The sequence below is a fragment of the Heptranchias perlo genome, chromosome 5 (genome assembly GCF_035084215.1).
Source record: "Heptranchias perlo isolate sHepPer1 chromosome 5, sHepPer1.hap1, whole genome shotgun sequence".
NCBI lineage: Eukaryota > Metazoa > Chordata > Chondrichthyes > Hexanchiformes > Hexanchidae > Heptranchias > Heptranchias perlo.
The window spans coordinates 85,250,661-85,273,897 of NC_090329.1; the positions used below are offsets into that span (position 1 = coordinate 85,250,661).

At 41.1% G+C, this 23,237-nt stretch overlaps 1 protein-coding gene across 5 annotated transcripts in view; it reads left to right on the forward strand.

Annotated features, from left to right (window-relative positions):
* LOC137321907 (glycoprotein endo-alpha-1,2-mannosidase-like) overlaps positions 1–23,237 on the forward strand; it is a 73,168-nt gene that overhangs the window by 36,848 nt on the left and 13,083 nt on the right. For all 5 annotated transcript variants that reach the window (XM_067984763.1, XM_067984768.1, XM_067984765.1 and 2 more), the window contains one exon: positions 19,947–20,020. In XM_067984763.1, coding sequence (XP_067840864.1) covers positions 19,947–20,020 — 74 coding nt within the window. The remainder of the gene's footprint in view (positions 1–19,946; positions 20,021–23,237) is intronic.

Here is a 23,237-nt window from a genome sequence, read left to right on the forward strand (position 1 = left end):
GAGACTGTCCCGGATTGCCGCATCTGCAGTAAATGTCTCTGGCTTGAGACACTCCGGCTCAGAGTCTTTGAGCTGGAGTACGAGTTAGAGACACTCCAACACATAAGTGAGGGAGAGGACTATCTGGATAGTTTTCTCCAGAGTTGCACCTCGGAGGAAAGTACAGGTGCAGGAAGGGGAGAGTGTGACTGTTAGTCAGCAGGGTAGTGGGAACCTAGGAGAGGTAGAGAAGGAGGTCCCGCAGACACTGGTCCTATCCAACAGGTACGAGGTACTTGATACCTATGAGGATAAGGATGAAGGCTGCAGGGAGGATGCCCAGAATGCCAACCATGGCACCATGGATTCAAAGGGTGGGGGAGGATCAGAATAGAAAGGTTGTAGTCATAGGGGATTCTATAATTGGGGTTAATTAGTGTCCTCTGCAGTCGCACAGTGTGTCCAGGAGGGTGTGTTGCTTACCTGGTGCTAGGGTAAAGGACATCTCGGAGGAACTTGGAAAGGGAGGGGGAGAATCCAGTTGTCATGGTCCATATTGGCACCAATGACATAAGGAAGAACAAGGAGGAAGTCCTGCTAAGGGAATATCAGAAGCTAGGAACTAAGCTAAAAAGCAGGACCTCATTGGCGATAATCTCAGGGTTATTACCCGAGCTACGTGCTAATTGGCATTGGGATAGGTAGATCAGAAAGGTGAATGCATGGCTGGAAGAGTGGTGTGGGAAGGAGGGGTTCCATTTCTGGGACCAGAAGGAGCTGTACCGGAATGGGACCAGGGTCCTAACAGAGAGGACAAATAGGGCCGTGGATAAGGCTTCAAACTAGCAGGATGAGTGGAGGGATCTGGTAGCAATAATAAAAGATTAAAAGAAATAGGAGATGAATGTAAAAGTCAGACCAGGGTAAGGAATAAAGATAACAAACGGTCAAGAAACAAATACAGTTATAAAACAGAAGTATAAAAGAACTATTTAAAAATGAAGTAAAAGAAACAACTATTAAAGACAAATTAAACTGCCTATGCAGCAATGTACACAGCATCTAAAATAAGACTGGGGAATTGGAGGCAATAATCCGTAGCAAGGAAACAGATCTGGTAGGAATAACTGAAACGTGGCTACGTAAAGAATAAGACTGACAATTAAATATTGCAGGTTATGACATTATCAGAAAGAGTGGGGAAGGAAGACGGGGGGCTAGAGTAGCTGCACTAAGTAGAGATAACATAATCACAGTAGAAAAAAGAGACCTAACTAATAGAAGGATAGTGACGGAATCCATATGGATTGAAATAAAAGATAAGATGGGATCGATCAGGTGAAAAGGGGTATACTACATACCACCTAATAATGGAAAGGAGGTGGAGGAAGAAATATAAGACCATAAGAGAGAGGAGTAGGCCATTCGGCCCCTCGAGCCTGCTCTGCCATTTAATGAATCATAGCTGATCTGATTTTTACCTTAACTCCACTTTCCTGCCTGTACCCCATATCCTTTGACTCCCTTGCTGATCAAAAATTTGTCTAACTCAGCCTTGAATGTATTCAATGACTCGGCCTCCACAGCTTTTTGGGGTAAAGAATTCCAAAGATTCATGACCCTCCTGTCTTAAACAGGCGAACCCTTATTCTGAGACTATGCCCCCTAGTTTTAGATTCCCCCATGAGGGGTAACATCCTCTCAGTATCTACCCTATCGAGTCCCCTTAGAATCTTGTATGTTTCAATAAGGTCTCCTCTCATTCTTCTAAACTCCAATGAGTATAGACCCAACCTGTTCAATCTTTCCTCAAAGACAGCCCTTCCATACCCGAATCAACCTAGTGAACCTTCTCTGAACTGCCTCCAATGCAAGTATGTCCTTCCTTAAATAAGGGCACCAGAACTGTACACAGTAGTGCAGGTGTGGTCTCACCAGCACCCTGTACAGTTGTAGCATAACTTCCCTGCTTTTATACTCCATCCCCCTAGAAATAAAGGCCAGTATTCCGTTTGCCTTCCGGATTACCTGCTGCACCTGTATGTTGACTTTTCGTGTTTAATGTACGAGGACACCCAGATCCCTCTGTACCGCAGCATTTTGTAGTATTTCTCCATTCAAATAATATTTTGCTTTTTTATTTTCCCTCCCAAAGTGGATGACTTCTCATTTTCCCACATTATATTCCATCTGCCAAATTTTTGCCCATTCACTTAACCTGTCAATATCCCTTTGCAGACACTTTGTGTCCTCATCGCAACTTGCTTTTCCGCCTGTCTTTGTATCATCAGCAAATTTGGCCACATGACACTCTGTTCCTTCATCCAAGTCACTGATATATATTGTAAATAGTTGAGGCCCCAGCACTGAGCCCTGCGGCACCCCACTAGTTACAGATTGCCACTTTGAAAATGACCCTTTTGTCCCGACTTTGTTTTCTGTTAGTTAGCCAATCCTCTATCCATGCCAGTATATTACCCCCAACACCATGAGCTCTTATCTTGTGTAGTAATCTTTTATGTGGCAACTTATCGAATGCTTGGGGAGGTGGGACCAGTACAAATTGGACGGTCTGCATCTGGGCAGGACTGGAACCAATGTCCTAGGGGGAGTGTTTGCCAGTGCTGTTGGGGAGGGTTTAAACTAATGTGGCAGGGGGATGGGAACCGATGCAGGAAGTCAGTGGGAAATAAAATGGTGACAGAAACAAAAGGCAGTAAGGGAGAGTGTACAGAACATGACCGGACAGATGGTCTGAGAAAGCAGGGCAAAGACCAAGGGAAGTCTAGATTAAACTGCATTTATTTCAATGCAAGAAGTCTGATGGGCAAGGTAGATGAACTCAGGGCATGGATGGGTACATGGGACTGGGATGTTATAGCTATTACTGAAACATGGATAAGGGAGGGGCAGGACTGGCAGCTCAATGTTCCAGGGTACAGATGCTATAGGAAAGATAGAGCAGGAGGTAAGAGAGGAGGGGGAGTTGCGTTCTTGATTAGGGAGAACATCACGGCAGTAGTGAGAGGGGATATATCCGAGGGTTCGCCCACTGAGTCTATATGGGTAGAACTGAAAAATAAGAAGGGAGAGATCACTTTGATAGGATTGTACTACAGACCCCCAAATAGTCAACGGGAAATTGAGGAGCAAATATGTAAGGGGATTACAGACAGCTGCAAGAAAAATAGGGTGGTAATAGTAGGGGACTTTAACTTTCCCAACATTGACTGGGACAGCCATAGCATTAGGGGCTTGGATGGAGAGAAATTTGTTGAGTGTATTCAGGAGGAATTTCTCATTCAGTATGTGGATGGCCCGACTAGAGAGGGGGCAAAACTTGACCTCCTCTTGGGAAATAAGGAAGGGCAGGTGACAGAAGTGTTAGTGAGGGATCACTTTGGGACAAGTGATCATAATTCCATTAGTTTTAAGATAGCTATGGAGAAGGATAGGTCTGGCCCAAAAGTTAAAATTCTAAATTGGGGAAAGGCCAATTTTGATGGTATTAGACAGGAACTTTCAGAAGTTGATTGGGAGAGTCTGTTGGCAGGCAAAGGGACGTCTGGTAAGTGGGAGGCTTTCAAAAGTGTGTTAACCAGGGTTCAGGGTAAGCACATTCCTTATAAAGTGAAGGGCAAGGCTGGTAGAAGTAGGGAACCTTGGATGACTCGGGAGATTGAGGCACCAGTCAAAAAGAAGAAGGAAGCATATGACATGCATAGGCAGCTGGGATCAAGTGGATCCCTTGAAGAGTATAGAGATTGCCGGAGTAGAGTTAAGAGAGAAATCAGGAGGGCAAAAAGGGGATATGAGATTGCTTTGGCAGATCAGGCAAAGGTGAATCCAAAGAGCTTCGACAAATACATAAAGGGCAAAAGGGTAACTAGGGAGAGAGTAGGGCCTCTTAAGGATCAACAAGGTCATCTATGTGCGGAACCACAAGAAATGGGTGAGATCCTGAATGAATATTTCACATCGGTATTTACGGTTGAGAAAGGCATGGATGTTAGGGAACTTGGGGAAATAAATAGTGATGTCTTGAGGAGTGTACATATTACAGAGAGGGAGGTGCTGGAAGTCTTAACGCGCATCAAGGTAGATAAATCTCCGGGACCTGATGAAATGTATCCCAGGACGTTATGGGAGGTTAGGGAGGAAATTGCGGGTCCCCTAACAGAGATATTTGAATCATCCACCGCTACAGGTGAGGTGCCTGAAGATTGGAGGGTAGCAAATGTTGTGCCTTTGTTTAAGAAGGGCGGCAGGGAAAAGCCTGGGAACTACAGACCAGTGAGCCTGACATCTGTAGTGGGTAAGTTGTTAGAGGGTATTCTGAGGGACAGGATCTACAGGCATTTGGAGAGGCAGGGACTAATTAGGAACAGTCAGCATGGTTTTGTGAGAGGAAAATCATGTCTCACGAATTTGATTGAGTTTTTTGAAGGGGTAACCAAGAAGATAGATGAGGGCTGTGCAGTAGACGTGGTCTACATGGACTTCAGCAAAGCATTTGACAAGGTACCGCATGGTAGGTTGTTACATAAGGTTAAATCTCATGGGATCCAAGGTGAGGTAGCCAATTGGATACAAAATTGGCTTGACGACAGAAAACAGAGGGTGGTTGTGGAGGGTTGTTTTTCAAACTGGATGCCTGTGTCCAGCGGTGTGCCTCAGGGATCGGTGCTGGGTCCGCTGTTATTTGTTATTTATATTAATGATTTGGATGAGAATTTAGGAGGCATGGTTAGTAAGTTTGCAGATGACACCAAGATTGGTGGCATTGTGGACAGTGAAGAAGGTTATCTAGGATTGCAACGGGATCTTGATCAATTGGGCCAGTGGGCCGATGAATGGCAGATGGAGTTTAATTTAGATAAATGTGAGGTGATGCATTTTGGTAGATCGAATCGGGCCAGGACCTACTCCGTTAATGGTAGGGCGTTGGGGAGAGTTATAGAACAAAGAGATCTAGGAGTACAGATTCATAGCTCCTTGAAAGTGGAGTCACAGGTGGATAGGGTGGTGAAGAAGGCATTCGGCATGCTTGGTTTCATTGGTCAGAACATTGAATGCAGGAGTTGGGATGTCTTGTTGAAGTTGTACAGGGCATTGGTGAGGCCACACTTGGAGTACTGTGTACAGTTCTGGTCACCCTATTATAGAAAGGATATTATTAAACTAGAAAGAGTGCAGAAAAGATTTACTAGGATGCTACCGGGACTTGATGGTTTGACTTACAGGGAGAGGTTAGATAGACTGGGACTTTTTTCCCTGGAGAGTAGGAGGTTAAGGGGTGATCTTATAGAAGTCTATAAAATAATGAGGGGCATAGATAAGGTAGATCGTCAAAATCTTTTCCCAAAGGTAGGGGAGTCTATAACGAGGGGGCATAGATTTAAGGTGAGAGGGGAGAGATACAAAAGGGTCCAGAGGGGCAATTTTTTCACTCAAAGGGTGGTGAGTGTCTGGAACGAGCTGCCAGAGGCAGTAGTAGAGGCGGGTACAATTTTGTCTTTTAAAAAGCATTTGGACAGTTACATGGGTAAGATGGGTATAGAGGGATATGGGCCAAGTGCAGGCAATTGGGACTAGCTTAGTGGTATAAACTGGGCGACATGGACATGTTGGGCCGAAGGGCCTGTTTCCATGTTGTAACTTCTATGATTATATGACTGCATCCATTGGTTCCCCTTTATCCACCCTGCCTGTTACTTCCTCAAAGAACTCTAATAAATTTGTCAGACTTGATTTCCCCTTCATAAAACCATGTTGACTCTCCTTGATTGTATTGAGTCTCCAAATGTCCTGCTACTACATCCTTAATAATGGATTCTAGCATTTTCCCAATGACATGTTAGGCTAACTGGTCTATAGTTACTTGCTTTCTGTCTCACTCCCTTCTTGAATAGGGGTGTTACGGTTTGCAGTTTTCCAATCCGCTGGGACCTTTCCAGAATCTAGTGAATTCTGGAAGACAACAACCAATGCATCCACTATCTCTGTAGCCACTTCCTTTAAGACCCTCAGATGCAAGCCATCAGGTCCAGGGAACTTGTCAGCCTTTAGACCCATTAATTTACCTAGTACTTTTTCTCGAGTGATAGTGATTGTTTTTAGTTCCTCCCTCCCCTTTGCCCCTTGATTTTCTACTATTATTGGTATATTATTAGTGTCTTCTACTGTGAAGACAGATACAAAATATCTGTTCAATTCCTCTGCCATTTCCTTGTTTTCCATTATTATTTCCCCAGTCTTATCCTCTAAGGAACTAATATTTACTTTAGCTACCCTCTTCCTTTTTATATACTTGTATAAGCTTTTACTGTCAGCTTTTATATTTCTTGCTAGTTTATGCTCATAATTTATTTTCTCCCTCTTTATTATTCTTTTAGTCATCCTTCAGTTTTTAAAGTTTTCCCAATCTTCGGGCTTACCAGTAATCTTTGCCATGTTGTATGCTTTTTCTTTTAACCTGGTACCATCCTTTACTTCCTTAGTTAGCTATGGTTGGTTCACCCTTTTGTGGAGTCTTTCCTCCTCACAGGGATATATTTTTGTTGTGAGTCATAAAATATCTTTTTAAATGTTTGCCACTGCTTATCCACCATGATACCATCTAATCTGTATACCCAGTCCACTTTAGCCAATTCTGCTCTCATTCCTTTATAATTGCCCTTATTTAAGTTTAATACAGTAGTTTCAGACCCAAGATCCTCGCTCTCAAACTGGATGTGAAATTCTATCATGTTATGATCACTGCTTCCCAAGGGATCCTCTACTTTGAGATCATTAATTAATCCTGTTTCGTTACCCATTACCAGATCCAAAATGGCCTGTTCACTGGTTGGTTCCCCGACGTATTGGTCTAAGAAACAGTCCCTAATACACTCTATGAACTCCTCGGGGCTATTTTTGCCAATTTGATTTGTCCAGTCTGTCTGAAAGTTAAAATCGCCCATGATTATTGCATTACCTCTTTTACAAGCCCCCCTTATTTCCTGATTTATATTTTGCCCTACAGTGTAGCTACTGTTAGGGGGCCCATATACTACTCCCACCAGTGATTTCTTTCCCTTGCTGTTTCTTACCTCCACCCAAATTGATTCGACATCTTGATCTTCTGAGCCCAGATCATTTCTCACTATTATACCAATTTCATCCTTTATTAACAGAGCTACCCCACCACCTTTACCTTTTTCCATATCCTTCCGAAATGTTAAATAACCCTGAATATTTAGCTCCCAACCTTGGTCACCTTGCAACCATGTCTCTGTAATGGCCACGAGATCATACCCATTTGTTTTTATTTGTGCTGCCAATTCATCTATCTTATTACGAATGCTGCGTGCATTCAGATAAAGAACCTTTAATTTTGCCTTTTTGCCATTCTTTCCTACCCCAGCCCCATTAGCTCGTGCACTCTTATGTTTGTGCGCTCTGTCCCTTCCTGACACACTCGTTTTATCATTACCCCCATCACTTTCCTGTACTACTTCCTTATCAATCTAAACTTCGCCCCACCTGAGCCCCCCCCCCCCCCCCTAAAAACTTAGTTTAAAGCCTTCTCTACCTCCCTAGTTATTCGGTTTGCCAGAACACTGGTCCCGGTATGGTTCAGGTGAAGCCCGCCTCAACGGAACAGCTCCTACTTTCCCCCGTACTGGTGCCAGTGCCCCATGAATCGAAACCCACTTCTCCCACACCAATCTTTGAGCCATGCATTCATCTCTGATCTGATTTACGCTGTGCCAATTTGCTCGTGGCTCAGGTAATAATCTGGAGATTATCACCTTTGTGGTTCTGCTTTTTAATTTAGTCCCTAGCTGCTCAAACTCCTCAGCAGAACCTCTTTCTTTGTCTTACCCATGTCGTTGGTACCAACGTGGACCACGACAACTGGATCCTCCCCCTCCCACTCCAAGTTTCTCTCCAGCCCCGAGGAGATGTCCTTAACCTTCGGGACTCTCGCTCTTGGCTGCAGAGAACAGTGCCTATCCCTCTAACTATACTGTTGCCTACTACAACCACATTCCTTTTTACTTCCCCCCCCCCCCCCCCACCTACTTGAATGGCCCCCTGAACCATGGTGCAGTGGCCAGTTTGCTCATCCTCCTTGCAGTCCCTGCACTCATCCACAAGGGCTGCAAGAGCCTCGTATCTATTGGACAAGTGCAGAGGTTGAGGCTCCTGCAATGCTACCTCCTGGATCCCCGTACCTGCCTCACTGGCAGTCACACCCTCCTGTCCCTGACCACATGCCAGTTCTACAGTATTTAGTTTAAGAGGCGTGACTGCCTCCTGGATCAAAGTGTCCAGGTAACTTTCTCCCTCCCTGATGCCTCGCAATGTCTGCAGCTCAGACTCCAGCTCCTCAACTCAGAGCCAAAGTTCCTCGAGCTGCAGACCCTTGCTGCAGATGTAGTCGCCCTGGATAAAACTGTCCAGTAGCTCCCACATATTGCAGCTGCAACACATCTCCTTCCCTGTCATAACTATTTTATTTAATTGATTACTACAATGCCAATCACATTTTTAGGTTGAACCAAGTACCAGCCTTGTTTAATTTATTAAATTAAGTTTAGTTTTTTTTAAAATTAGTTTTATGCTGTAAGTTACTTAGCCCACTGTCCTAAGAAAGAAGAAAACAGAAGAGATACTCACCACCAACCACCTACCTGCCTTACCTGTGACGTCACATTGCAGTTTTGTTTTGTTGCTGTGACCCGCTCTCGGCGCGCTCCTCTCCGCAAGCAAATATGTGAAATAAGTAAAGGACATAGAATAATAATCATGGAATACTTTAACTACCCCTAAATAACTGGCAAGAAGAGATAGGTAAAGGGATACAGGGAATGGAGATTCTACAATATGTGCAGGACTCCTTTCTTACCCAGTATGTAAAATGCACAACAAGAGAGGAAGCACTGCTGGATCAAGTAATGGGAAACGAATCAGAACTGATAAGAGAAGTAAGCGAAGGGGAACAGCTAGGCAATAGCGATCGCAACATAATACGATTTAAGATAAAGAACAGCAATGGGAAATGTTTAAAATGGTGTTCAATAGAGTCCAGGAGAAATACATCCCAAATAAAAAAGCAAAAACAAACTAGCCAGTAATGGCATGCCATGGATGAATACAGAAATCAGAGCAAAATTGAAACAGAAGAAAAAGCAATACACTAAGTTCATAGACAACAAAGGAGAGGATGACAAAAGGGAATACGGAAAAGTTAGGAAAGAAGTCAAAAAAACAATTAGGAATGCAATGAGGAACTACAAAATTAAATGATCAAGGAATATAAAAGAAATAGTAAAGTATTCTACAGACACATAAATAACAAAAGAAAAATCAGGATAGGGATAGGGCCAATTTGGGATACACATGATAAACTCACAGGTAATGACAGCGAAATGGCAGAAATATTAAATAATTACTTTGCCTCAGTATTTACCAGGGAGACTAACATGGTTGGCATGACATTAGAAGAGATCAAAAAAGATATAAAGACATTTAAGATAGAAAGGGGGGAGATAATTGATAAACCAATCAAATTTAGAGAGGGGATAAAACCCCTGGTCCGGATGGATGCGCATCTGTGCATATTAAAAGAAATTGGGGAAGAAATATATAATGTATATTAAAAATTCATTAGAAAAGGGAATAATGCAAGAGGACTGGCGGACTGCTAATGTGATTCCTATATTTAAAAAGGGAGATAGAACCAGTCCAGGGAACTATAAATCAATTAGCTTAACGTGGTGGTAGGAAAGATAATAGAATCCTTACTCAAAGATGAAATAGAAAAACATCTAGAAACCGAAAGTATAATAAAGAATAGTCAGCACGGATTTCAAAAGGGAAGGTCATGCCCGACCAACCTTATTGAATTCTTTGAAGAAGTAACATAAAGGGTAGACAAGGGTAATGCAATAGATGTAATATATTTGGATTTTCAAAAGGCCTTCGATAAGGTACCGCATGGTAGACTCATGGACTAAGGTCAGAGCATGTGGAGTCGGGGTACAGGTAGCAGAATGGATAGCAAGCTGGCTACAGAACAGAAAAGGGGTTAAAGCTCGTTACTCAGATTGGCAAAATGTGGGAAGCGGTCACCATTTACATAAATGAGTTGGACCCTAAGTACAATTTCAAAAATTTGTGGATGACACCAAATTGGGGGGTATAGTTAATACTGAGGAGGACTGTGACAAAATACAGGAAGACATTAATAAATGTGCAGAATAGGCATGTAATTGGCAAATGAATTTCAATATAGATAAGTGTGAGCTGGTGCATTTTGGTAGGGAGAATAAGGAAGTCACACTCCTTTGAAAATAAGTGTCTAAATGGAGTAGAGCAGAGGGATCTCGGGGTTCAGATACACAAATCACTAAAAGTAGCGACGCAAGTTAATAAGGCCCTTAAACCAAGCACTGGGGTTCATTTCAAGAGGGATAGAATTGAAAAGCAGGGAAGCTTTGTTAAACTTGTATAGAACCTTGCTTAAACCACACTTGGAGTAGTGTGAACAATTCTGGTCTCCATATTATAAAAAGGATATAGAGGCACTGAAGAAAGTACAAGAAAGATTTACTAGGATTATAATCAGAACTGAGAGGTTAAAATTATGAAAGGTTTTGATAGGGTAGATGTAGAGAAGATGTTTTCACTAGCTGGGTAGACCAGAACTAAGGGCCATAAGTATAAGATAGTCACTAATAAATCCAATAGGGAATTCAGGAGAAACTTCTTTAACCAGAGTGTGGTTAGAATGTGGAACTCGTTACCACAAGGAGTAGTTGAGGCAACCAACATAGATACATTTAAGGGGAAGCTAGATGAACCCATGAGGGAGAAAGGAATAGAAGGATATGTTGATGGGGTTTGATGAAGGGTGGGAGGAGGCGCATGTGGAGCTCCGTTAATGGTAGGGCGTTGGGGAGAGTTATAGAACAAAGAGATCTCGGAGTACAGGTTCATAGCTCCTTGAAAGTGGAGTCACAGGTGGATAGGGTGGTGAAGAAGGCATTCGGCATGCTTGGTTTCATTGGTCAGAACATTGAATACAGGAGTTGGGATGTCTTGTTGAAGTTGTACAAGACATTAGTAAGGCCACACTTGGAATACTGTGTACAGTTCTGGTCACCCTACTATAGAAAGGATATTATTAAACTAGAAAGAGTGCAGAAAAGATTTACTAGGATGCTACCGGGACTTGATGGTTTGACTTACAGGGAGAGGTTAGATAGACTGGGACTTTTTTCCCTGGAGAGTAGGGGATTAAGGGGTGATCTTATAGAAGTCTATAAAATAATGAGGGGCATAGATAAGGTAGATAGTCAAATTTTTTTCCCAAAGGTAGGGGGGTCTATAACGAGGGGACATAGATTTAAGGTGAGAGGGGAGAGATACAAAAGGGTCCAGAGGGGCAATTTTTTCACTCAAAGGGTGGTGAGTGTCTGGAACGAGCTGCCAGAGGCAGTAGTAGAGGCGGGTACAATTTTGTCTTTTAAAAAGCATTTGGACAGTTACATGGGTAAGATGTGTATAGAGGGATATGGGCCAAGTGCAGGCAATTGGGACTAGCTTAGTGGTATAAACTGGGCGAAATGGACATGTTGGGCCGAAGGGCCTGTTTCCATGTTGTAAACTTCTATGATTCTATGATTCTGTTTAATTTTTGCTAATCGGTATATTTAGAGGATATGTAATGGGGTCAAATGAGTTTGGATTTTTTTTGGGGCGCTTAGATAAGTTGTTTTTGTTTCTTGCATTTCTTTAAAAGGCACTTTTTTTTTATAAATAAGATCTTTTTTTGAAGAAATGGATTAATTGGCTCAAATGTCCCATTGCCAAAAAAAACAAATCAATCAGCATGTTTTGCTTAACAAAGTAGTTTTGATTTGTTGAATGTTTTGCCAGTGGGACAGTTAAAACCAGATGCAAAACTATTAACTTTGTTTTTAATGTGCTGAAGGTTTGGGAGAGCACCTCATTGTTAAACCTGACACAATCTTCCCAACATTCCTATGGTTTGTCTAATTAAAAAAATTTGAAAGGTTCCTTGAGCCCAGCTGACCGTGCTTGCCTCCTTGGCCTGAATATCTTAGCTGAGACATTGCAGCCTTGTCTTCCCCAGAATTGCTGACAGATTTTATAATGGAAAATGCTGTCAAGCGAAAAGCGAAGACATCAAACACAACCATTAGCAGTAAAGAAAGTCCTGCAATTGTTGAAACATTTAAAATTTATACCTGGCATACAGAAGTCCTAGAATAAACTTTGTGCGGGGGAAAGAATGAAAAGCAAAATAGATCTCGGGCTGACAATCTAGAAATGCAAAGCAGCTCAATGAAATATATCTGGTTTCTTTTGTATTGGATCTGATTGTGATGCAATTGAGAGTCGTAACCGGAGAAAAAGAACCTATGATCTACAAGAATAAAAAAGTTTTGAAGGTGCTGTAAAGTTACTCCATAGTACCTATAGCTCATATATTCCAATAGATTTTTGTCTCTGTTTATGCTTACATTAGACTGTGATTGACTTAACTCAGTTCTTTTAGGAGATTGGGCCAAACTGGAGCCTTTATAGCCAGTCCAGGATGGTGTCCAGGAATCCAACCTTGCACAGTACTGACTGCTCTGTACAAGATCATTTTTTTAAATTCAGAATATCAGGTACTTGTGGAGTACTAATGCAGATGTAGTGGAGTTACCATTGTTTCCTGCATTCTCAGAGTTGATACACCAAAGGATAAATAAATACTAGTCGATCTTCTGTGGTGTTACACACGGTTGGTCAAGACCAATTTGAACAGGTCAAGCAGGGTTAGAGGGTAAGGGAGAATGGAACCAATATGAAGGAGTAAGAAGGTAGAGGTCGGGGGAGGGGTAAAGGTAGATGAGGGAAAGGGAATGGAGCAGAGGGAAAAGGAGAAGACAGTGGGAGGGAACAGGAGAGGTGAGGAGGGAGAGAAATAAAGCTGAGCAAGGAGAATTCAGATCAATGGGGGTAGGGGGATTGAGACATGGGACAGCAAACTATTGGGGGAGAAGAAATACAGCCAAAGGAAGTGGGGGTTGCCGTGGATGGTAAATGTATTTTGTGATGGGAGAGGGGTTACTGTAAAAAAGGAAATGAAGCACAGCAATGGTAGCCTGTGAGGGGCAACAGCAGTGAGCAGTCAGTGGGGGCTTTGGTACAGGGGGAAGGGATTGCCAATCGGCAGGTAGGTTGGAACAGAAAATGCAGCCAGCGGGGAAGACGGTTGGAAGGGGAGATGCAAGACGCAGTAAGTGAATGGGAATTTGAGCCAGCTATGGGCGTGGGAGGGAATAAAGGCAATCCATGACTTGCTGCTCAGCAGGGTGGAGGGCTCAGCTTGCTTTTGGGGGGTGGGGGGGGAGATGGTGGGTGGGAAGTTTTTGGTTTCATTTCCAATTTTACTTTGCCAGTCAATTTGCTCAGATGCTGGGACTTCTATTGGTGCTTCAGGGATTATTGATACTTGCTGACTACTTGAACTTGTTGTCTTCCAACCATTGTCCTGCAAGGATTTTTGAGGGTGCTCTGTTTGTTTCTTGTTCATTTTGTGGAATGGGGAGATTCCTGATGTATGCTCCATGAGGGAGGGGAGGAGAGCGAGAAAGGGGTCTCAAACACACAGCGGGGGGCCAGGAAAAGGGAGGCTGAAATCTTGCTCTTTGTGGGAGAGGAGAAGGGGCCCAATACTTGCTCAGCGGTTTGGGGAGGGGGTGGGGGCGGTGGAGGGGCTTGGATGGCTGTAAATTAGAGAATTTTAGTTTGCAAATCAGAAACGCAAGTAAAACAGCAAGCATATTTTTATTTTTTTTAAATGTTAAACTGCCTACCAGTGACTCTTGTTGGTTATTAGTCCTGCAGCCTTTATTTCGATCTCATATTCTGCAAATTTAAAGTCATTTTTAAATAAGCTGATGTTGAGATCATTTTTTAAAGTTTTAAAAACTGCTGACTGTTCCCATCTAGTGGGAGACAGTAGAACAGCACTGCAGTAAAAAGCCAGACTTTGGAGCAGATTTATGTATCCTGAGCCCAAGTGTGCTGCTTGAAACAAACTAATTTTAAATTATAGCATCTAAGTTAGATGCATTATTTCTGGAGGATACACCTACAGCATGCAATTACCTGTAAATTTGCTTCTCAACTTAAGTCCTTTAAATTAGTACAAAAATAGGAATTACCTTCAGCTTTAAGTTTTATCTCTTTACAAAAAAAATTGAAGGGTGTTGGAGAAGATTGACCTATTCAAAGATGTATCAATTTTAGACACTGAATAACACTGCAGGCCTAGTAAATTAAGTGTTTTTGTTTTCTTTTAAATAAAAATATAGTTTTTGTTTCGTATGATGTTGCATTTGACCTATGAAGACTTATGAGAAATTGTGTACTTAATCTAGATTGACATGACTCAAACGTTTCAAAATCTTTATGTACAAAATCCTTAAGAAATTCAACTTTATAAATGTTTTTTAATTGCAGAACTTTTGTGTTCTGCTATAATTCAATCACTCCAAACATTCTGTTCTCCATTGTATAAATAATTTAAAATAAACAGATGCATGTATGGTGGAGACTGTAGAGAATGCAATGAAGATAACAATAACATGGAAACTGGATGCATGTATATTTTCAGGTATTTTCTAACGACCAGTTACCAGAAACTGTACAGAACGATACAGCACAAACAGTTCAATTGACCCATTAAATTTGTGCTGGTGTTGCTTGCCACATGAGTTATCTAGTCCAATCCTACTCTCCTACTCACTCCCTATATACCCTTAATGTTCCCCTTTCTCAAGCAATTATCTAATGCCTTTCTGAAAGAGTTTATGGTCTCTGCTTTAACAATAGTTTGTGGCAGAGAATTCCATCTTCTCCATAAAATATTTTTTTTCTAATGCCCCCTTTTTAAGTTTTGATATTTAAATTTGTGCCCTCATTACTGCCTTGCTGACCAGAAACAAACTCACTATTTTATCACAACGCCTCCGTTTTAATAAAAACAGCCCCAAGCTGCATTTTTAAAATTCTATTGCATTTATGTGCTTTCTGTAATCAGTAGCCAATAACTTTACACAGTACTCCAACTGTGGCTTCACTAAGGTCAGGTACAAGTTCAACATTACCTCCTTACTTTTGTATTCAATGCCTCAGTGCACAGAACCAAACTTCTGTGTGCCTTTTTATACTCTTACCATTTAATGATCTCAATATCCACCATGGTTGCTTTACTCCTCTATTTCATTAAAAATATTACTATTTAAGGTGTATTTCTTTTCCCTATTCATAGTAGTCAGTACCTCTTATTTCTTCCCCAGTTTTGCTTGGGGTCCTTGGATGTAACCTGTCTGCTCTTGGTGATTTGTCTACCTTCAGTCTGAGTAACTTTAGTGCCATTTCTTTTTGAAGATCAACTCTACAACCTCAGTATGCACCTTTTCTATGAAAACTGGAGCAAAGTAATTATTTCTGCCATTTCTTACACTCTCCATTACAAGCTTGCATTTATCTCTTAGCAACTCTACTCCTGTTGCAAGCCTTCTCTTATTACTAACCAGATCTAACATAGTTCAAGCCTTATTTTTTATATTTTTAATTATAATATATTTGTTTTAATAATTATCCAAAATAGTATATTTAATAGTTTTAAGTCCTTGATGTGGTATTAGGTAAACTTATTTTTGTAACTGTACAAATCTTAAAGCTGTTGCATACATCAAACTGTTCAGCTTGCACACATTTAATCCTACTTTTTCTTTCCAGCACATGTTCTTAGACGTCTGATATAGGTACTCCTTTATCATGAGTAGATTGTGGTGTTCTAATCTATTCTTAAAGGCTATAGTTACACTACAGCAAGCAATCTCAGACCAGTATCTGTATGGTGCACTGTTCAGCCAGCAGATCCTGATTGCACTGCTATCAAAATCATTGTGCATGTGTGTTTGAATGCATACTAAGGTCTTCACTCCCCGGGTAACTAACTTTTAATATTAGGAGGAAGCAGGCATCAGTGCCGGCCCTCTGCAAATTCAGACTGGTGTAAGGAAGCCTCTTAAAGATAATCTCTCATTCCGTTCGTCTGTTGAATTATCTTGGCTGTAATGCACTCAGGTGTCAGATCAGGATCATACATCTGCATTACATTAATTTTTGACACACTATAACTGCACCTTTAAGCATCTATCAGGGCTGTTGCAGACCCTGCACTTTTTTGTAGCAGTATTTCTGGGAGATATGCTTTAGAAATAAATCCTGACATAATTTACTCACTCCTGTTTTACATTTTTGTTCATTGAGAAGTTTTTTTGCAAAAGCACAAAAATGGGAAGATTGTATCTGTGATATTAAACAAAAAAAATAAATACCATCTTTTACACATGCCTTCGCACAATGCAGTTTGGACATGCTGTCTGATTTACATGTAGATGCACCAATAACAAAAACAATATAGAACTTTCAACAAATCACTACTGATTATATCATTATGAATAATTATTGAGCTCAAAGAATATATGCAAACAGGAACATTCTAAATAACCACCATTCAGCTGAGAACATGTGGATGAGTTCATTAAATAGATGGATAGAATACAGAAAATTCTGTGCTGTATTTAATCTTAGTATTGGTTTTCCTATAAATGTTAATTATTAGGTACACTCTTTGCCCTTTGTGTGGGATGTAATTTTGCTGCCTACATTCTTTAGTGTAGCCTGCGTTTTTTTCAAAAAAAGTAGATTATAGAGTTGCAGAATTAGTTGTATGACCCTAAAGTTGTGTAGTAAATAAATGAGCAACTGAACAGGTGTTAGTTAGAGGGACTCTCACCTTGGACAACTGGTGGGTGTTTCTTCAGAAATGGCACAACTTGTGCACCCATTGCCACTTAGAAATTAAAGTGGGTATTGTTAATGCTCTTTTCACACAGGGAAACCCTTCATATGTCCAAACTCGGAGGTTAGCCACAATGGCAAAACCAAGGTTTAAGGGCATCCATGCATGCGGCAGGGTGGGGGGATAGGGGGATTACTGGAGTATAACCAGTTAAAACCATGCAACCTACCAGGGTAAAGCATTGGTAAACTTTCTGCTGCTCGCCCAGCCGGGGCATTATGATTGGTGAGATAATGAGAGTAGGAAATATCTCGGCAAGCATCACACTTAGGCCTCGTTTGAATATTAAAATTTTGCTTAAATTGAAGGTGGTCCCACACTAAATCTTCTGATTTAGGACAAGGCTTTATCCAGAGCATGCAGTTTGTTCATATAAACTGGGCGCATGAACATCCTGGGATCTGGCCTGCTTAAGTGGATTTCTTAAAGGGAGATGTGTGGTTTCTATCACTGGCAAAAGTATTTCTTTTCTGAATTTTGCCCCATGCATTAGTTGGTTTTGCTTATGTCTGCCATTTTTGTTTTTATTCCTACCAATACCTTCCTTTATTATTATACTTACATTTAAATTGTATTAGTGATGAGGATGGGCATTTCTATTGGAAGTTCCGCATGTACTGCATGTCATACGATGAGAACAAAGAATTCATGAGGGGCCAACAAATACAGGGGTAGTGACACCTGAGGGGTTTTGTCGCACCAGTCACTACCTCTGGACTTGTGTTTATAGGTACATGTTCACTGCCTCCACTTCACAAGACAGGCTATGTTGTTCTAACAAAGTGATTGTGACAGTAGTACCATTTGCTGCAGGATGATCTGCAGATATCTGGAACAGGTTCGGCTCATCCCGTAGAAGTGAGATTCCACAGGATGAAGTTTTTGTGCTACCAGATTCTTCCAAACCATCCTAGGAGACATCTTCCATCGCAGACGGTCTGCTATGCACACATGTGTCGGGGAAATAGCAATTGCTATGTTTGCAAGAGGCAAACAGGAAAGGAGGCATCAACTGTCCAGGATGCACAACTTTCACCAGATGGTAAAATTCCCTTAAATGCAAAGAGTAAATAGAACCCATGTTGGTATCAGGGCCCTTCATCTCAACATCATGGCCGCCATGAAGAGAAAGGGTTTGCATTCAATTAATGCTCAGATGATATTTGACCACAGAAACATTATGCTGGTTAGTGGCCGCTATCCAGGAAGCAGTCATGAATTCTTTGTTGCGCAGCAGTCCACAGTGCTCACATTATTTGAAGGAGGAGCATCTGAATGGAATGCTCTTAGGACAACAGGGATTTCTTCTGCATCCACGACTGTTAGGCCCAGTTAGAAACTCCCAAACAGCAGAAGAGCACCTCAACTTGGATGTCTCAGCATCTGTTTGCTGTTCCTTGGCTCCCATCTTCACTTTCAATAAAAGTGTGCCATACAGCTTTGACAGAGTGAGTGTGTGTGCAAAGAGCAATGGTTGTGCATGTTTGAGGCAGTGCGGGAGTTATGGGCTCCAAAAAAAAATTTGCTTAAGTGACGAACCTTGCTCCTGAAACCAGCAAACTTCTTCATTTGGAGCTAGATATGAGGGAACTGGGTGACTCCATTGATTCAGTCGGGGACCTTCATGCAGCTTGCACCTGTGCTTTTACTGGAGGGACGGCTTTAGCTCTAAAAATGGCCACTCTCCTACGACGGGATCACCATACCTTTACCAAAAGTAGCAATATTGCTCGTGTGTCTCAACTGTACCGCTGTGAACAATAACTAGCTGCTGCTTCACTGGATTTTTCATTCCCCAGCCAAGTGTGCTACAGGCCAAAATCTCTGAATAAGCTTTTCATGTGCCAGTGGGCATTTCAAATTAGAGGAGGAATTCAAATCAGAAAATTCAACATGGCCTATCTTCAACGCTGCCTGTGCCATGAGCCAGCTCAAGTCCATTTTTACCATCATTGGAAAAGCAGAGCTTAGAACCAAGCACTTAACCAGTGACTAAGAGAAAGTTGACAGATGGTCAAGAAGAAAATTGATTTTCACTGGTACAGATAGTAAATGTGTACAGGTCGATGGTTGAGTGCTGATGACATCACTAAGGGGATAGATCTAGATCAGAGGGAATATGCCAGAATATGCTAGTTCAATAGAGGTTCTTGTCTTTTTTATTGAACTCAATTGAAACATCGATCTGTTTTGAAACTTCTATCTAAAAGGACAAAGACCACATCATTTTTTAAATTAATACTATATTGAGTTAATGTATATTTAAAGGGCACACATATACTATGAAAGTAATGCAGACAGGTTTATGTTAATTTTGTTTAGGTTTGTAATTCTATTCACGTGCATTTATGTTGCGGTCTACTTCAATGACTAAGTTTTGGAAAAAGACTAATTTTCATCCTACAAATGCTATGTATTGGCAGGCACTCTGGATGTTGTCATATTTATCATGCTAACTTTCTTGATTGCATTTTGTTCTTGTTTTCTGTTGATTTTTCTGCTTGATTTCCCCCACTTTTGCTTCTTGAGCTTGCTAATAAAACTAAATCCTGACACTGCTGTGCACACCAGAGCAATATAAATCAGTCTTGTGTTGTCACTTCAGCAACACAAAAAACCATTAAAACTTGCCCAGTATATAATCTGCTAGTAATACGTGACTTTTGTTCCTCATTGAGTGATCCCTTGATCTGTAGTATCTAATGCATTTTGAACTCCTGCATTCAGATTCTGAAGTGCATTTGCAATTATTCATTTTGTGTGCAATTACATATTTTAATCATCAACATTCATTGATCATTCTTCATGAGACTGCCAAGAATAGTGTAGCAATCATTGTATTTTAGAGAATAACAAATCCAGAATAGCTGCAGCACAAGTTAGAAACCATTCTTGCCCTAGGGAGCTTTTTAAGAATTTCTCTTCAGAAGTTGAACCCTACTGCATTATGATGTAGATGTATAATTATCCTGAAATGAAGACTGCCTGTGCCTCAAGTAATTGTGATCTTTTATTTTGAAAGGTCACCTTCCACATTGAGCCCTATGAAGGGAGAGAAAACAGTTTGTACAGTAATTTGAAGTACATCATCGACAAGTGAGTTTTTTCCAATTGGTTTTTACAGTGTCAATGCTGATTCCTGTAATTTTTCACATTACATGTCTCTTTTTAAAAATATGTATAATGAATATGCCTTTTTTGAACACAATGCACAGTATGAAAATATTGTAAATCAAATATTTTATTAACCGTTTACCATTTTAATCTGTGCTGAACAACCTGCAGGTACCTTAACATTGATTTGCTATGTATTGGCATATGGCAAAATGACCTAGTAAAAAGAAGTCACTTACAACTGCACATTCAAATGCCCAAGTGCCCAGTCTTTGACCTTCCATTCACCGCAAAACTCTGCAGATTTCGATCTGCTCAACGACTCTCATCTTCACCTTTGATTCTCATGTCCCCAGTAAAGCCTTTACTGTCTCCCATCGTTGTCATTTCCCCATCGTATGGCCTCCATCTTACAAAGAATTGCGAATAATTGCAAAGAATGTACAGCACAGAAACAGGCTGTTGGGCCCAACAGGTCCATGCTGGTAGCCTCCCTAACCTAACCTCCTAATCCTATCAACATGTCCTTCTATTTTATAGTGTGGCGACCAGAACTGTTTGCAGTACTCCCAAGTGTGGTCTAACCAAGGTTATGTACAAGTTTAGCATAGCTTCTCTGCTTTTCAATTCTTTCCCTCTACAAATGAACCCCAGTGCTTGGTTTGCTTTTTTATGGTCGTCTTCACCTGTGTCGCTACTTTGTGATTTGTGTATCTGTACCCCTAAATCCCTTTGCTCCTCTAGTCTGTTTAGACTCTTATTTTCCAAAGAGTATGTGGCCTCCTTATTATTCCTATCAAAGTGTACCACCTCACACGTATCTATATTGAAATTAATTTGCCAATTACATGCCTATTCTGCATGTTTATTAATGTCTTCCTTTATTTTGTCGCAGTCCTCCTCAGTATTAACTATATTTCCCAATTTGATGTCTTCTGGAAATTTTGAAATTGTACTTCCAATTCCCGAATCCAAATCATTTATGTACGTGGTGAACAACAGTGGTTTCAGTACCGATCTTTGTGGTACACCACTTCCCACCTTTTGTCGGTTTGAATAACTACCCTTAACCCCTACCCTCTTCTCTTTTGTAGCCAGCTTGCTATCCATTCTGCTACTTGCCTCCTGATTTCACATGCTCTGACTGTAGTCATGAGCCTATCTTATCGAAACCCTTTTGAAAATCCAAATATATTACATCTACTGCATTGCCCTTGTCTACACTTCCTTTTACTACCTCAAAAAATTCAGTAAGGTTGGTCAAGCATGACCCCTTTTGAAATCCGTGCTGACTATTCTTTATTCTTTATTATATTTTCAGTTTCTAGATGTTTCTCTATTACATCATTGAGTAAGGATGCCATTATCTTTCCTACCACCGACATTAAGCTAATTGGTCTCTTGTTCCCTGGACTTATTCTATCTCCCTTTTTAAATATAAGAGTTACATTAGCTGTCCGCCAGTCCTCTGGCAGTATTCCCTTTTCTAACGAATTTTTATACATATGTAAAAGTGTCTGTGCTATCTCTTCCCTAACTTTTAATATGCATGGATGCAATCCATCCGCACCAGGGATTTTATCCCCTCTAAGTTTGATTAGTTTAACAATTATCTCCCCCCTTTCTATCTTAAATGTCTTTATACCTTTTTTGATTTCTTCTAATGTCATGCCCACCATATTAGTCTCCCTAATAAATACTGAGGCAAAGTAATTATTTAATATTTCTGCCATTCCGCTGTCATTGCCTGTGAGTTTATCGTGTGCATCCTTATCCCTATCCTGTTATTTGTGTTTGTAAAATACTTTTTTTGATATTCCTTGATGATTTAATGTTGTGGTTTCTTTTTGCCTTCCTAATTTTTTTTACTTTCCTAGCCTTTTCATATTCGCTTTTGTCATCCTCTCCTTTGTTGTCTGTATATTTAGTGTGTGCCTTTTTCTTTAGTTTCAATTTTGCCCTTAGTTCTTTATTCATCCACGGTGTGTCATTACTGGCTAGTTTGTTCTTGCTTTTTAATGGGATACATTTCTCCTGCACTCTCTTGATCGCCATTTTAAATATTTCCCCTTGCTGTTATGTCATTCAGTAAATTTTTCCAGTTTATTTTTCCTAATTCCATTCTAATCCCCTCAATCAGCTTTTTTCCAATTTGTTACTTTAGTCTTTGTCTTAGTTATGTCCTTCTCAATGTTTATCTTAAACCTTATTATGTTGTGATTGCCTAGATGTTCCCCTACACTCACTTCTCATCTGTTCTGGTTCATTTCCCATTACTAGATCCAGCAGTGTTTCCTCTCTTGATGGGCTTTTTACATATTGTAAAACTCCATTCCCTGTACCCCTATACCTACCTCTTGCCAGTTTATTTGGGGTTAGTTAAAATCTCCCATGATTATTCTATGCTCTTCACTCATTTCACATATTTGCTTATGTATTTCACTCCCTCAAATCCAAGAGGTGCAGACTTGAGTATTTAGCACACAATTGGTTAGTTATCCACTATCAGATCTGGCTAGAATACATCAGGCGCTATCTGGCCTCGCTCTCCTCTGCCAAAACCACACAATACTTCAGGATTATCTTGGGAGCAAAGATAACTCCTGGCTTTTTCCACTACCAACCATCTTCTTAAACCCCTCTAACCCTCACCAACAGCAAGTGTGAGGAGCTCATGAACTTCTTTGTCACTAATGCAACTTTCTCTCCCCCCTTCCCTTTACACTTACCCACCAAGGCAAACCTCCCTATTGCTCCCTTTTTAAAAATTCATTAATGGGATGTGGGCATCGCTGGCAAGACCAGCATTTATTGCCCATCCCTAATTGCCCTGAGAAGATGGTGGCGAGCCGCCTCCTTGAACCGCTGCAGTCCGTGTGGTGAAGGTTCCCCCACAGTGCTGTTAGGTAGGAAGTTCCAGGATTTTGACCCAGCGACAATGAAAGAATGGTGATGTATTTCCAAGTCTGGATGGTGTTTGACTTGGAGGGGAACGTGCGGGTGATGTTGTTCCCATGTGCCTGCTGCCCTTGTCCTCCTACATGGTAGAGGTCGCGGGTTTGGGAGGTGCTGTCGAAGCAGCCTTGGCGAGTTGCTGCAGTGCATCCAGTGGATGGTACACACTGCAGCCACGGTGCGCCGGTGGTGAAGGGAGTGAATTTATAGGGTGGTGGATGGGGTGCTAATCAAGCGGGCTGCT